Source organism: Psammomys obesus, unplaced genomic scaffold, assembly GCF_907164565.1.
Source record: "Psammomys obesus unplaced genomic scaffold, mPsaObe1.curated_primary_1811, whole genome shotgun sequence".
Classification (NCBI taxonomy): Eukaryota; Metazoa; Chordata; class Mammalia; order Rodentia; family Muridae; genus Psammomys; species Psammomys obesus.
Genome location: NW_026593897.1, coordinates 1 through 9,951, shown reverse-complemented (window position 1 = coordinate 9,951; position 9,951 = coordinate 1). Strand labels below are relative to the sequence as shown.

Below are 9,951 nucleotides of genomic sequence, written 5' to 3'. Positions count from 1 at the left end.
AGGCACAAAAGGTCGGATAGGTGGCCTGAATAATGGCTCCTACACATAGCCTCTCGGTGCCTCAATTTCCCCAACCTCAACATCTCAGTCCGTAGGGCACTTGCATAGCATGCACGAAGCCCTGAGTGTCATCCCTAGCGCTGGGAGGCGGAGGCAGAAGGATCCAGAGTTCGGGGTCACTCTTTGCTGCAAGTGAGTTAGAGGCCAGCCTGGGCTACTTTAAACCCTCTGCAGTAGTCTGTCAGTGCTTCCGGCGCCTTTTACCGGATGGGGACACTAAGCCACACAGACCCATAGCAATGGCTTTTGGGTGACTGGCTGACCCTGCCCTTCCTCTCCTTGGGGTTCCACTTCCCTCCCGGCTCCCTGTCCAGCCTTTGGGGGTCTTAGACCGCCCCCCTCCCTCTGCTCGCCTACCCTCGCTGCGGCCACAGTCGGCCCCTCCCCCTCGCCCACCACAAAGCGACGGACGCTGTGGTGACGGACGACGCCTCCCGCCCCACGCCACCTCCAGCCTCGACCCTGCGCGATGCTTGGGCCTCTCGCCCAATCCCCGCCCGGCCCAGGTCCCAAGGGCGACTCGGTCCCCGCGCCGGTGGCCTCGTCCTCCGGGGTCCTCCGGGGTCTGGGTCCTGCCATCCCCGCCCCGGAGCGGCAGAAGGTCTGAGGTCTGCAGGTCTGTCTGCGGGGCGGCGGTGAGACGCGGTGGGACGCGGGTGTCCTCTCCCTTCCCATAGCCGGGAGAGCCAGGGCCAGGACCCACTGGTTTATGTCCCTTTGTGTGGTGGCGGCAGCCGCAGGCGGTTAAGGGATCCGGAAGGTTAAGGGATGGAGCGGGGGTGGGGCGGGGGTAAGGGACCCCAGAGGTTGGGGGATACAGGAGAGGGAGTTAAGGGATCCCGAGATGAAGAGATTTGGAAATTAAGGGATGGGGTGAGGGTGGGGGGTAAGGGATCCGGGGAGAGGAGGTTAGGAGATTGGAGGTGTGTCGAGTTAAGGGATCCTGTTCCGCGGGACTCCTGGGATCCGACCGCAGCCCTACAGGGAGTACGACCCCCTGGGTGGCTCAGCCTCTGGCAACTTTGTGCGCTGAGCTCCGGGGGACAGACGTGCTGACACCACACTGTGTGTGTCACCTGCAACTCAGACCCTAAAGCGGTTCCAGCAGACCTTTGGCATGCGGGGCCAGCGGGCACCTGCTGCCCCCTCCGCTCTCAGCCCAGCCAAAGACTCCTGACCTCCAACCTCTCCCTCCTCCTCTCACCCCTTCTTCCTTCCCCTCTTGTCTCCCCCTCCTCCTCTCTGCCTCCTTCCCCCCAGTACTAACTGCAGAGCACAGCATGGAGGCCCCGATCTGACAGGCACCAGCCTATTCTGGGGGTTTCGATGGCCAAGTGGCTCCGGGATTATCTGAGCTTTGGCGGCCGGAGGCCCCCTCCGCAGCCGCCTACTCCAGACTACACCGAGAGCGACATCCTGCGGGCCTACCGCGAGCAGAAGGACCTGGACTTCGAGGATCCCTATGAGGACTCCGATGGACGCCCCGAGCCAGAGCCAACCGGGTCCGGGGACCCCAAATACAACTCGCCCAGGCACCGGCTGATCAAGGTGGAGGCTGCGGACATGGCCAGGGCCAAGGCCCTGCTGGGCAGCCCAGGGGAGGAGGTGCGTGGTGGGATGGCACAGGTCTGTCCTTATGGCCCTGGGGTTCCCACCTCATCCCCGTCTCCCGCAAGGAGTCTGAGGGCATCTGGGCTAGCCAGTGTTCCCCTTGGCCTGTTCTCCATTCAGGGAGACTAAGGGTAGGTGTTGTTTTCTGTTTTGTGTGAGACCTGGTCCAATGTCTCATTACATAGCAACAAAATAATTCTGTGGTTGGGGGTCACCACAACATGAGTAGCTGTTTTAAAGGGTCGTGGCTTGGTTTGGTTTGGCTTGGCTTGGTTTGGTTTGGTTTGGTTTGGTTTGGTTTGGTTTGGTTTGGTTTGGTTTGGTTTGGTTTGGGGACAGGTTCTCCCTGTGCAGCCCAATCTGGTCTAACACTTGTAATCCTCCTGCCTCCCCACCGCCCAGACTCCTGGAAGAGGGAGACATGGGAGAAGGAGCACAGGGAAGGAGACAAGGCAGACTGATCAAACCCTGTCTCGTACTCCAGCAGTTGTGTGACCCTGTGCAGGTCACTAACTCTCTCTGTGCTTTTGTTTCTTGGCCGGTAGAATAGGCTGGAGTCCTCACTAAGGTTTAAGGACTGGCATTATAACGAGACCGGAGGGAGCTGGGGTCTGGGTTCGAATTCCCAGAACACACTTAAACAGCTGAGTGCGGTGACATAGACTTGTAACCCCAGGGCTGGGGAGGCAGGGGCAGGAAGATGCCTAGGACTGCCTGAGCAGCCTAGCTCTGACAAGTGTGAAATGGCCCAGCAAGGGCAGGCAGAGAGGACAGTGTCACACGGCAGGGCATCCAGAGCTAGCCTGAGCCTTTCCCAGCAGCCTGTAGCAGACCCGGAGTACTCCGACCCCTTTGATGCCCAGCCCCAGCCGCCAGCCCCGGATGATGGGTACATGGAGCCCTACGATGCCCGGGGTGTCTTCAGTGGTGAGTGCACGGCGGCGGGGTGAGAGGAAGGTCCTGCCTGTGTGGGAGGGGAAGCTAACCAGTGTCCCGTCCACAACCAGAACCGCCAGGCAGAGCCGTCCAGCTGTACGATACGCCCTACGAGGAGCAGGATGCAGAACCAGAAGATGGAGCAGCTTCCGGCCAGAGCCGACTGCCCCTGGAGGATGAAAGGCCAGCGGATGAATATGACCAGCCTTGGGAATGGAAGAAAGATCACATCTCCAGGGCCTTCGCAGGTATGTGCAAGGCCAGGCCCCGGAGGCCTCTCCCAACACTGCCTCAGCTCTCGGTAACGCGTGAACTGCCCACCTCTGTCAGTTCTTCCCCAGAGGTAATGCCTTCCTGGGGAAGGCTTTTGGAATGGAATGGAACTCACCCCATTCTCCGCAGTCTTGGGAGGGGATGTGGCTGGGACATCACACCGGACTTGTGGTCATTATAGGATCAACCCAACAGGGGGATTGTGGACTAAATACTAGAACGCACCCAGTTGTGTGGGAGCTGGTGAAGGGCAGACTGGGAGGTTTAGGAGCTGTCACAGGACAGACTTGGGGTCAGACAATTCCTTGGTGAATCAAGTAAAGAGGTAATAGGATCAACCTAAGGAATAGCAAATAACCCAGGTCAGGAAGAGACGCGGCCATGACACGAACCAGTGCTTGCCGTCTACCATGGGTCCAGGGGACTGAGCTCAGATAGTCCATCTGGCTTGCCCACAAGCACCCTTACCCACTGAAGGGACCCTGATAGCTTCCAACCTAGCGCTGTTAGCCGCACCCCCTGTGCTCTGAATTGTCAGTCAAAGCATTGCCCCTCCCCTTTAATGGTGCCTGGGGTATGGGTGGCCACGCTACTTTATTTCTAAAGACCAGTAGCAGCTCCAGTGTCAGTCTTGCCCTTTCTTAGATGCCCTTCCCATTGCCTGTGCTGTGATAGGCTGCCACAAACTGAGATCCCTTTGGTGAGCTCCTGCCCCGCCCCTGGTGGCTGGGACTTAACCTCACCCTTCTCTTCCAGTACAATTTGATGGCCCTGACTGGGAACGCACCCCAGGTTCCATGGAGCCCCGAAGACCGCAGCCTGCAGAGCGTGTGGACACAGCCCTGGCCCTGGAGAAGCAGCCGTGAGTGTGGTCCCCGGAGGAGGAGTGGCCCCAGGCACTCTCGGAGCTGCAGGGGAGCTAGGGCCTCATTCATTCATTCATTCATTCATTCATTCATTCATTCATTCATTCATGCCTCTGGTGAAGGTCTCATGTAGCCCAGGCTGGTCCCTACCTACCATATCCAAGGGAATTGTCTGTCTGTTCCCTGGGTCCTATCCCTTGCCCCGCAGCTGTGTGAAGCCTGCTGCCCATCTCGAGGTGTCTGTCTCACCCTGCCCAGGTGGTTTCATGGCCCCTTGAGCCGCTCTGAGGCTGAGAACCTTCTGTCCCTCTGCAAGGAAGGCAGCTACCTTGTTCGGCTCAGTGAGACCAGGGCGCAGGACTGCATTCTGTCCCTCAGGTGAGACCAAGTCTCAGGACCACACTAGGTGGAGCTCCGGGGCCAGTGGGTGGAGCTTCTGGAAAGTGGGCAGGACTTCCACGTAGGTGGGTGGTGCTCCTGGGCCAGTGGCTAAGTGGGTCCAACACGGAATGAGTTTGGAAGCCTAACACGATATCCAAACCTGTGGTGGGGCTGGTAACCAAGGCACAAGGTTCTTTTGACTAGCTCTGTCCAAATCTTGAAATGCAGCCATGAGTCTGTTTGAAGACAGTCTCAGAATGTTCTAAAAAGCACTTGAGTTTGAGGCTCTGGTTCTTTAAGATACCTAAAGTGTAAATGCAGTGTGGCTCACAAGGCCTATCACCTCAGCACGGGGAGGGGGAGGATGGGCAGGAGGACCAGGAAGATCTGCTGGGCCACAGCAGACCTCTCAATAAAAGCAGGAAGGTGCTGGAGAGGCAGCGCGGTAGTTGAGGGCACTTGCTGTTCTTCAGGAGGAACCCGGTCCAGCCCCTAAGTCATGCAGCTCACAACTGCCTGTAATGCCAGCCCCAGAAAATATGACTCCCTTTCTTTCCTGGTCATGATGGGGACTGTTTGTGCCCGCACGCACACAGACACACACATTAAAAAGAGAGCCCGGGCATCACACTTTTACTCCCAGCACTCAGGAAGCAGAGATAGGCAGATCTCTTTGAGGCCAGCCTGGTCTACAGAGAGGGTTCCAGGACAGCCAGAACTACACAGAGGAAACCCTATCTCGAAAAACCGAAAAAGATAAAAAGAAAAACAAAAGTTAAATGATAATTAAAAAAAAATACATCTGGGCTGGCAAGTATTGCTCAGTGAGGGGAAGCACTTGCCACCAAGCCTGAAGAACGTGAGTTCTGTCTGAGGAGAGACCTGGCCTTCGCAAGTTCACACTTGTCCTCTGACCTCCACATGTATTCCCACACACAAATAAATGATAAATATTAAAAAACTGAAGGGCACAGGGGTAGGGTCAGTCTCACTGACCCAGCACTAATGGGTGTCTATGTATTTCTTCATCAAGGGCCCTATGATTGTGGGAGATGAGAGGCTGTGAGGGAAGGGCTCCCTTTTCTTTTCTTTTCTTTTTTCTTTTTTTAAGTTTTATTTATTTATTATGTATATAGCATTCTGTCTGCATGTGGAGGCGCCAGATCTCACTATAGATGGTTGTGAGCCACATATGAGTGCTGGGAATTGAACTCAGGACCTTCGGAAAAACAGTCAGTGTTCTTAACCTCTGAGCCATCTCTCCATCCCCCCTTTTCTTTTTTTTTTTTTTTTTTTTTTTTTTTTTTTTTTTTTTTTCTTTTCAAGACAGAGTTTCTCTTTGTGTAGCTCTGGCTATCTTTGAACATGATTTATAGACCTGGCTGGCCTCAAACTCACAGAGATCCACCTGCCTCTGCCTCCTGAGTGCTGGGACTAAAGGTGTGCGCCACCACTGCTCAGCTGAGAAAAGGACTCTTACAGAAGTGACCCTCAGGCTGAGCTGAGAGCCAGCAAGGCCAGGGTGAACATGATGGGAACTGGTCTCGCTGTGTAGCTCAGGCTGTCCTGGAACTCACTCTGGAGACCAGGCTGGCCTCAAACTCACAGAGATCTGCCTGCCTCTGCCTCTCAAGTGCTGGGATATTTTACTTTATTTTTGTGGGTGTAGAGGTCGGGGAGCAACCTTTGGGGTTCAGTTCTCACCTTCCACAAGTGGGTCTTTGGGAATAGAACTCAAGTCATCAAGCTTGGCTCCAAGCACTTTTACCGTCTGGTCCCTCTAACTGGCCGACAACTGAGTTTAAAAAAAAAAAAAAAAAAAGACACACTACAGAGCTGTGGAAGCCAGGAAGTCACTCATGACTGTCAGTCCTGCAGAGGGGTGCTGGGTGGGGCTGCCAGTGATGTCCCTGGAGGCCCAGTACCTACCACAGGCAGGTGACTGTGGAAAGATGGAGTGTTGGGTAGGTCTGGGGGGCTGATGTTCCACCTCGTCCCGCAGGAGCAGCCAGGGTTCCATGCACCTGAAGTTCGCATGGACAAGGGAGAACCAGGTGGTCCTGGGCCAGCACAGCGGGCCCTTTCCCAGTGTGCCAGAGCTGGTCCTGCATTACAGTGCCCGCCCACTGCCTGTGCAAGGTGCCGAGCACCTGGCCCTGCTCTATCCTGTCACCAGCAGCCAGAGCTCCTGAAGGACCTACACGTCTGCTGCTAGGCCAGAGAGGAGCCAGGGGACCCATGGCGCACAGACTTCCTCCAAGCCACCTTTAATTCCCTCTGGTGGGGTACTTCAGACCAACAAAACGCTCTCAGGACTTGTGAGCCAGCTTGGCGGGTGACGAAAGGCGCTTGCTGCCAGGCTTAATCCCGGGAACCCACATGGTGGCAGCAGAGAGCTGACACCTGCAAGTAGTTCTCTGATTTACACACAAGCCACACGCCATAAATTAATAAATAAATGTAATAAAAAAAACAAATTTTAAAACCTTTTCGTTCCCTGCTGTTCTTTCAGAGCTGTGGGGAGAGGCTCCTGATTCAGCAGAGAGGCAACCGCTCAGACGTTGGAGCGTCCTCAAAGCCATGTGCCTGGGGGGGGGAGCAGCCCCAGGCCTTTGTCATGGGGATCCAGCTGGGGTTAGAAGCTGAACGTCCCCAGAGGCAGGAACAGCTCCGCCTTGTCCCAGCCTGCAGCTGGGCCTCTGGCCTCCCAAGCAGAGAGACATCTGTTTTCCCCCCGAGACACACAGTTCCCCCCATACCCAGGAAATCCACAGAAGGGGAGAGGAGGCAGCTGCAGCCCTTGTCATTTCAGGGTGACAGGCAGGGACAGAATAATGGTACATGCTGGTAGCCCTGACCCTCAACTCTCCTTTCTCAAGAAGCCACGCAATGGGTGGCCCACTAAGGAAGAAGGGGCCAACGAGGCCTGGGTGTGGACTCCCTGTTCCTTGAACATGTAAAAAGCAAGGGAGAACAGGAAATGATGCATTATATTATAATCGCAAAAAACCCCACATGTTTTGGCTTTTGTTGTTTTATATACATGTATGTGTATTGATACGTGCACATGCGTGCAGGTGTCCCACCAGAAGTGGCTGCTGGGAACTGGTCCTCTGAAAGGACAGTGTGTACCCTTAACCACTGAGCCATTTTTCTAGCCCCTATTATAAAAATATAAGGCAATCAGGTAGATAAGAGGCAGGCAGATCTCTGAGTCCAAGGCCAGCACGGTCTACATAGTGAGCTCCAGGACATGAAGAAGGGCTTACATACTGAAACCATGCCTCAAAACAAAAAATAAAAAGCAAAGCAAAACAAACAAAAAAAAAATCAAAAGTAGAACAGTCTTCCTGGCCAAAGCAGGATGTCCAGGCCATCTCCATGCACCCTGGAACCCACAAATGACTCTTCCTTATTGGTAGCATCCCAACATGGCTATCTGCGTTCTGTGAAGAGCCTTGTTAAAGCTGGGCTTGGCCATGCAGGCTTGTCACTACAACTGCTGGGGAGCTTGAGGTTCCAGACCAGCCTAGGCAACACGGTAGAGAAAGAGGAAAAACAGAACTAGGGATGAGAATCTGAACTAGAGTCCCGGCCTAGAAGCCCCAGTAAGGGGCTGGGGGATTGATCGGGAGTAAGTGATTTCAGCATTTTTGAGGCCCTGAGTACCATGTACTGTATTTAAAACAGCCTTTATTGAGAGTCCTTGAGTCCCATGATTAATCTTAGCCTGGGCTGTTGGAAGTCCCCTCCCCTTATAGAAACAGTGACAATCCTTGTCCACTGTGGGTTCCCAGAGTCTCCAATGCCTCTTTTGACTTCAAGGAACCCTCTTGGCATGTGGCCTGTCTCTACCCCCTAGGGTTCACAGATGCTCAGTGAGCAGAGACAGGGTGGCCAGACCTGGGCCTGGGGCTGGGTTTGGGGACCAGAAATTGTTGACCTAGGTCAGGTTGGGGGAAGGTGGTGGAATAGACGATCTGGGTTCTCGGGTCCGGCGCCTTCTCTTTAGGCGGGACCTTGGGACGGTGTGGCGTCTCCCGGGGCCGGTGGAGGACATTGCTGTACAAAGAATTTTCTGGGGGCAGGTGACATAGATCAAAAGGCGCCAGTCAGTTAAGAGTGGCCAGAGCTGTCCTGGCATGGCTGAGGAGCCAACCTTCCCCAATAGGCTGCCTCCCTTGTCGCCCAGCCCCGCACCCCAACCCCCAGCGGCTTTGGCAGGGTGCCGCAGTTTCTACGCCTTGCGGCGTAGGGGCGGTAGCACCGTGTATGGAAAAGCCTTCATAACCCTTGAGACTCTCACCTGCACAAATGCTCTCACCTGAATCCTTCCGGTGACAACTGCTGAGGCCCCACAATACAACACCTAGCACCACCAAGGCTGCCACCACACCCCCAACCACCGAAAGCGCCAACAGGAGCCCTAAGGGGGGGAGACAGAGGGGACTGTCTGTTGGGGAGGGGCATGCAGGATGGAGAGGCGGGGGAGGGGAGGATCTCACCTGATTGGACGAAGGTCTCTTTCAGCTGGAGGCCACCTGGAGGGAAGAGGTCCCTGTCTCAGGAGGATGACCACTGTGGAGCCCAGACTCCTGTAGCCACTGTGCCCCTGCCTCAGTTTATTGGAACTGCCAAGTTCTGTGATCTAGAGCTTCTGAAAAGGAGTGAGTAGCCATAGCTGTGCTCTTGGGCTAGCAGTGGGATGTACTATGAACTAGGGATTCCATCTAGCGTGCCTCCAAATTTTTCTTGAGACCCTCCCTTCTCCAAATGACTTCAGCTCCTCCCTGGGGAAGTCGAGGGGAAACAGCTCTACTTTTCATTCAAACCCCAAATCTTAGTATGAAGCATGTTAAACACCATCTAAGTTCACCCTGCCTAGCTAGGAACGCTCATGGCTGTATGTGACAGAACAGGCAAGGAGCTCAAGTCAATGCGCACGCGCACGCGGGGCTGGAGTCCAGGTCTATGTGACTGACAGGAACCTCAGGCAAAGGTGCAGCTGCTCCCCACCCCGCCCCACCCCACCCCCACAAGCATGCTAACTGGGCCACCCCTCAGGCTAGTGGGTATGAACCACACAGCCAGAACACAATTCCTACAATAACGCCAGTGTCCCGGCAGCTGCAAAGAACACACCAGTTAGGCTGGCAGGAACCACTGAGTCATTACCCGGATGGGGCTGCTGGGGTCCCACAAGGCCCTGCTGTGACAGAAAGGGAGAGGTGAGAGCCTGGCCCCAGGGCAACCAACCTAAACACGTCGGTGTTTGCCGTTGTTTTGTTTGAGACAGTAAAGGCCAGGCTGGTGTTGAACTCTTGGCAATTCTCCAGCCTCAGCTTTCTGAGCGCTAGGCTAGTAGGCAAGTGCCGCCACATTCCTCACTAACGCTGTTTGGTTTTTGTCTGTCTCACCATCCTAAAGGCTGGGATGACAGGAGTGTGCCACAACATCTGGATCTTCTATCATACACTTATTTTGAGATAGGCTCTCCTTCTGTAGCCCAGGCTAGCCTCCCAAGTGTCAGGATGACTTTTTTTTAAATGACTTTATTTTTATGTTTGATTATGTGGGCATGCAATACCAATGGTGGCCAGAAGGGGCATCGGGTCCCCTGCCTGTTGTGAGCCTCCATGTGGGCACTGGGAACTGAACCCTCGTGCTCTCTCTAACCTCGGATTGGCCTCTCCAGCCCCTTCACAGCTTTTTCAGACAGGATCTTATTTAACCCAGGCTGCCATTGAACTCCTGACTCTCCTCTCCTACCTGCTTTTTTTCTTTCTTTCTTTCTTTCTTTCTTTCTTTCTTTCTTTCTTTCTTT

General features: G+C 54.7%; 1 protein-coding gene and 1 long non-coding RNA gene across 6 annotated transcripts; one reads left to right on the top strand and one right to left on the bottom strand.

The window, feature by feature from the left end:
• On the top strand, positions 1-6,607 carry Shd (Src homology 2 domain containing transforming protein D). 5 transcript variants are annotated; one of them, XM_055617461.1, is made up of 7 exons: positions 1-192; positions 1,321-1,665; positions 2,490-2,598; positions 2,679-2,855; positions 3,637-3,742; positions 4,005-4,124; positions 6,130-6,607. In XM_055617461.1, the coding sequence occupies exons 2-7, from the start codon at positions 1,387-1,389 to the stop codon at positions 6,317-6,319; spliced, it is 981 nt and encodes a 326-aa protein (XP_055473436.1). In that variant the 5' UTR covers positions 1-192; positions 1,321-1,386; the 3' UTR covers positions 6,320-6,607. The 5 variants fall into 5 exon arrangements, with proteins under 5 accessions (XP_055473436.1, XP_055473439.1, XP_055473438.1 ...); XM_055617464.1 differs by lacking the exon at positions 1-192 and adding an exon at positions 280-676 and having other exon boundaries at positions 1,321-1,608; positions 2,493-2,598; XM_055617463.1 differs by lacking the exon at positions 1-192 and adding an exon at positions 280-676 and having other exon boundaries at positions 1,321-1,608.
• A 1,196-nt stretch (positions 6,608-7,803) lies between these two features.
• On the bottom strand, positions 7,804-8,629 carry LOC129684342 (uncharacterized). Its single transcript, XR_008721311.1, has 2 exons — positions 8,452-8,629; positions 7,804-8,205 (listed from the first exon to the last, which is right to left on the bottom strand). It is a non-coding gene; the product is annotated as an uncharacterized LOC129684342 (long non-coding RNA).
• Between the last annotated feature and the right edge of the window lie 1,322 nt (positions 8,630-9,951).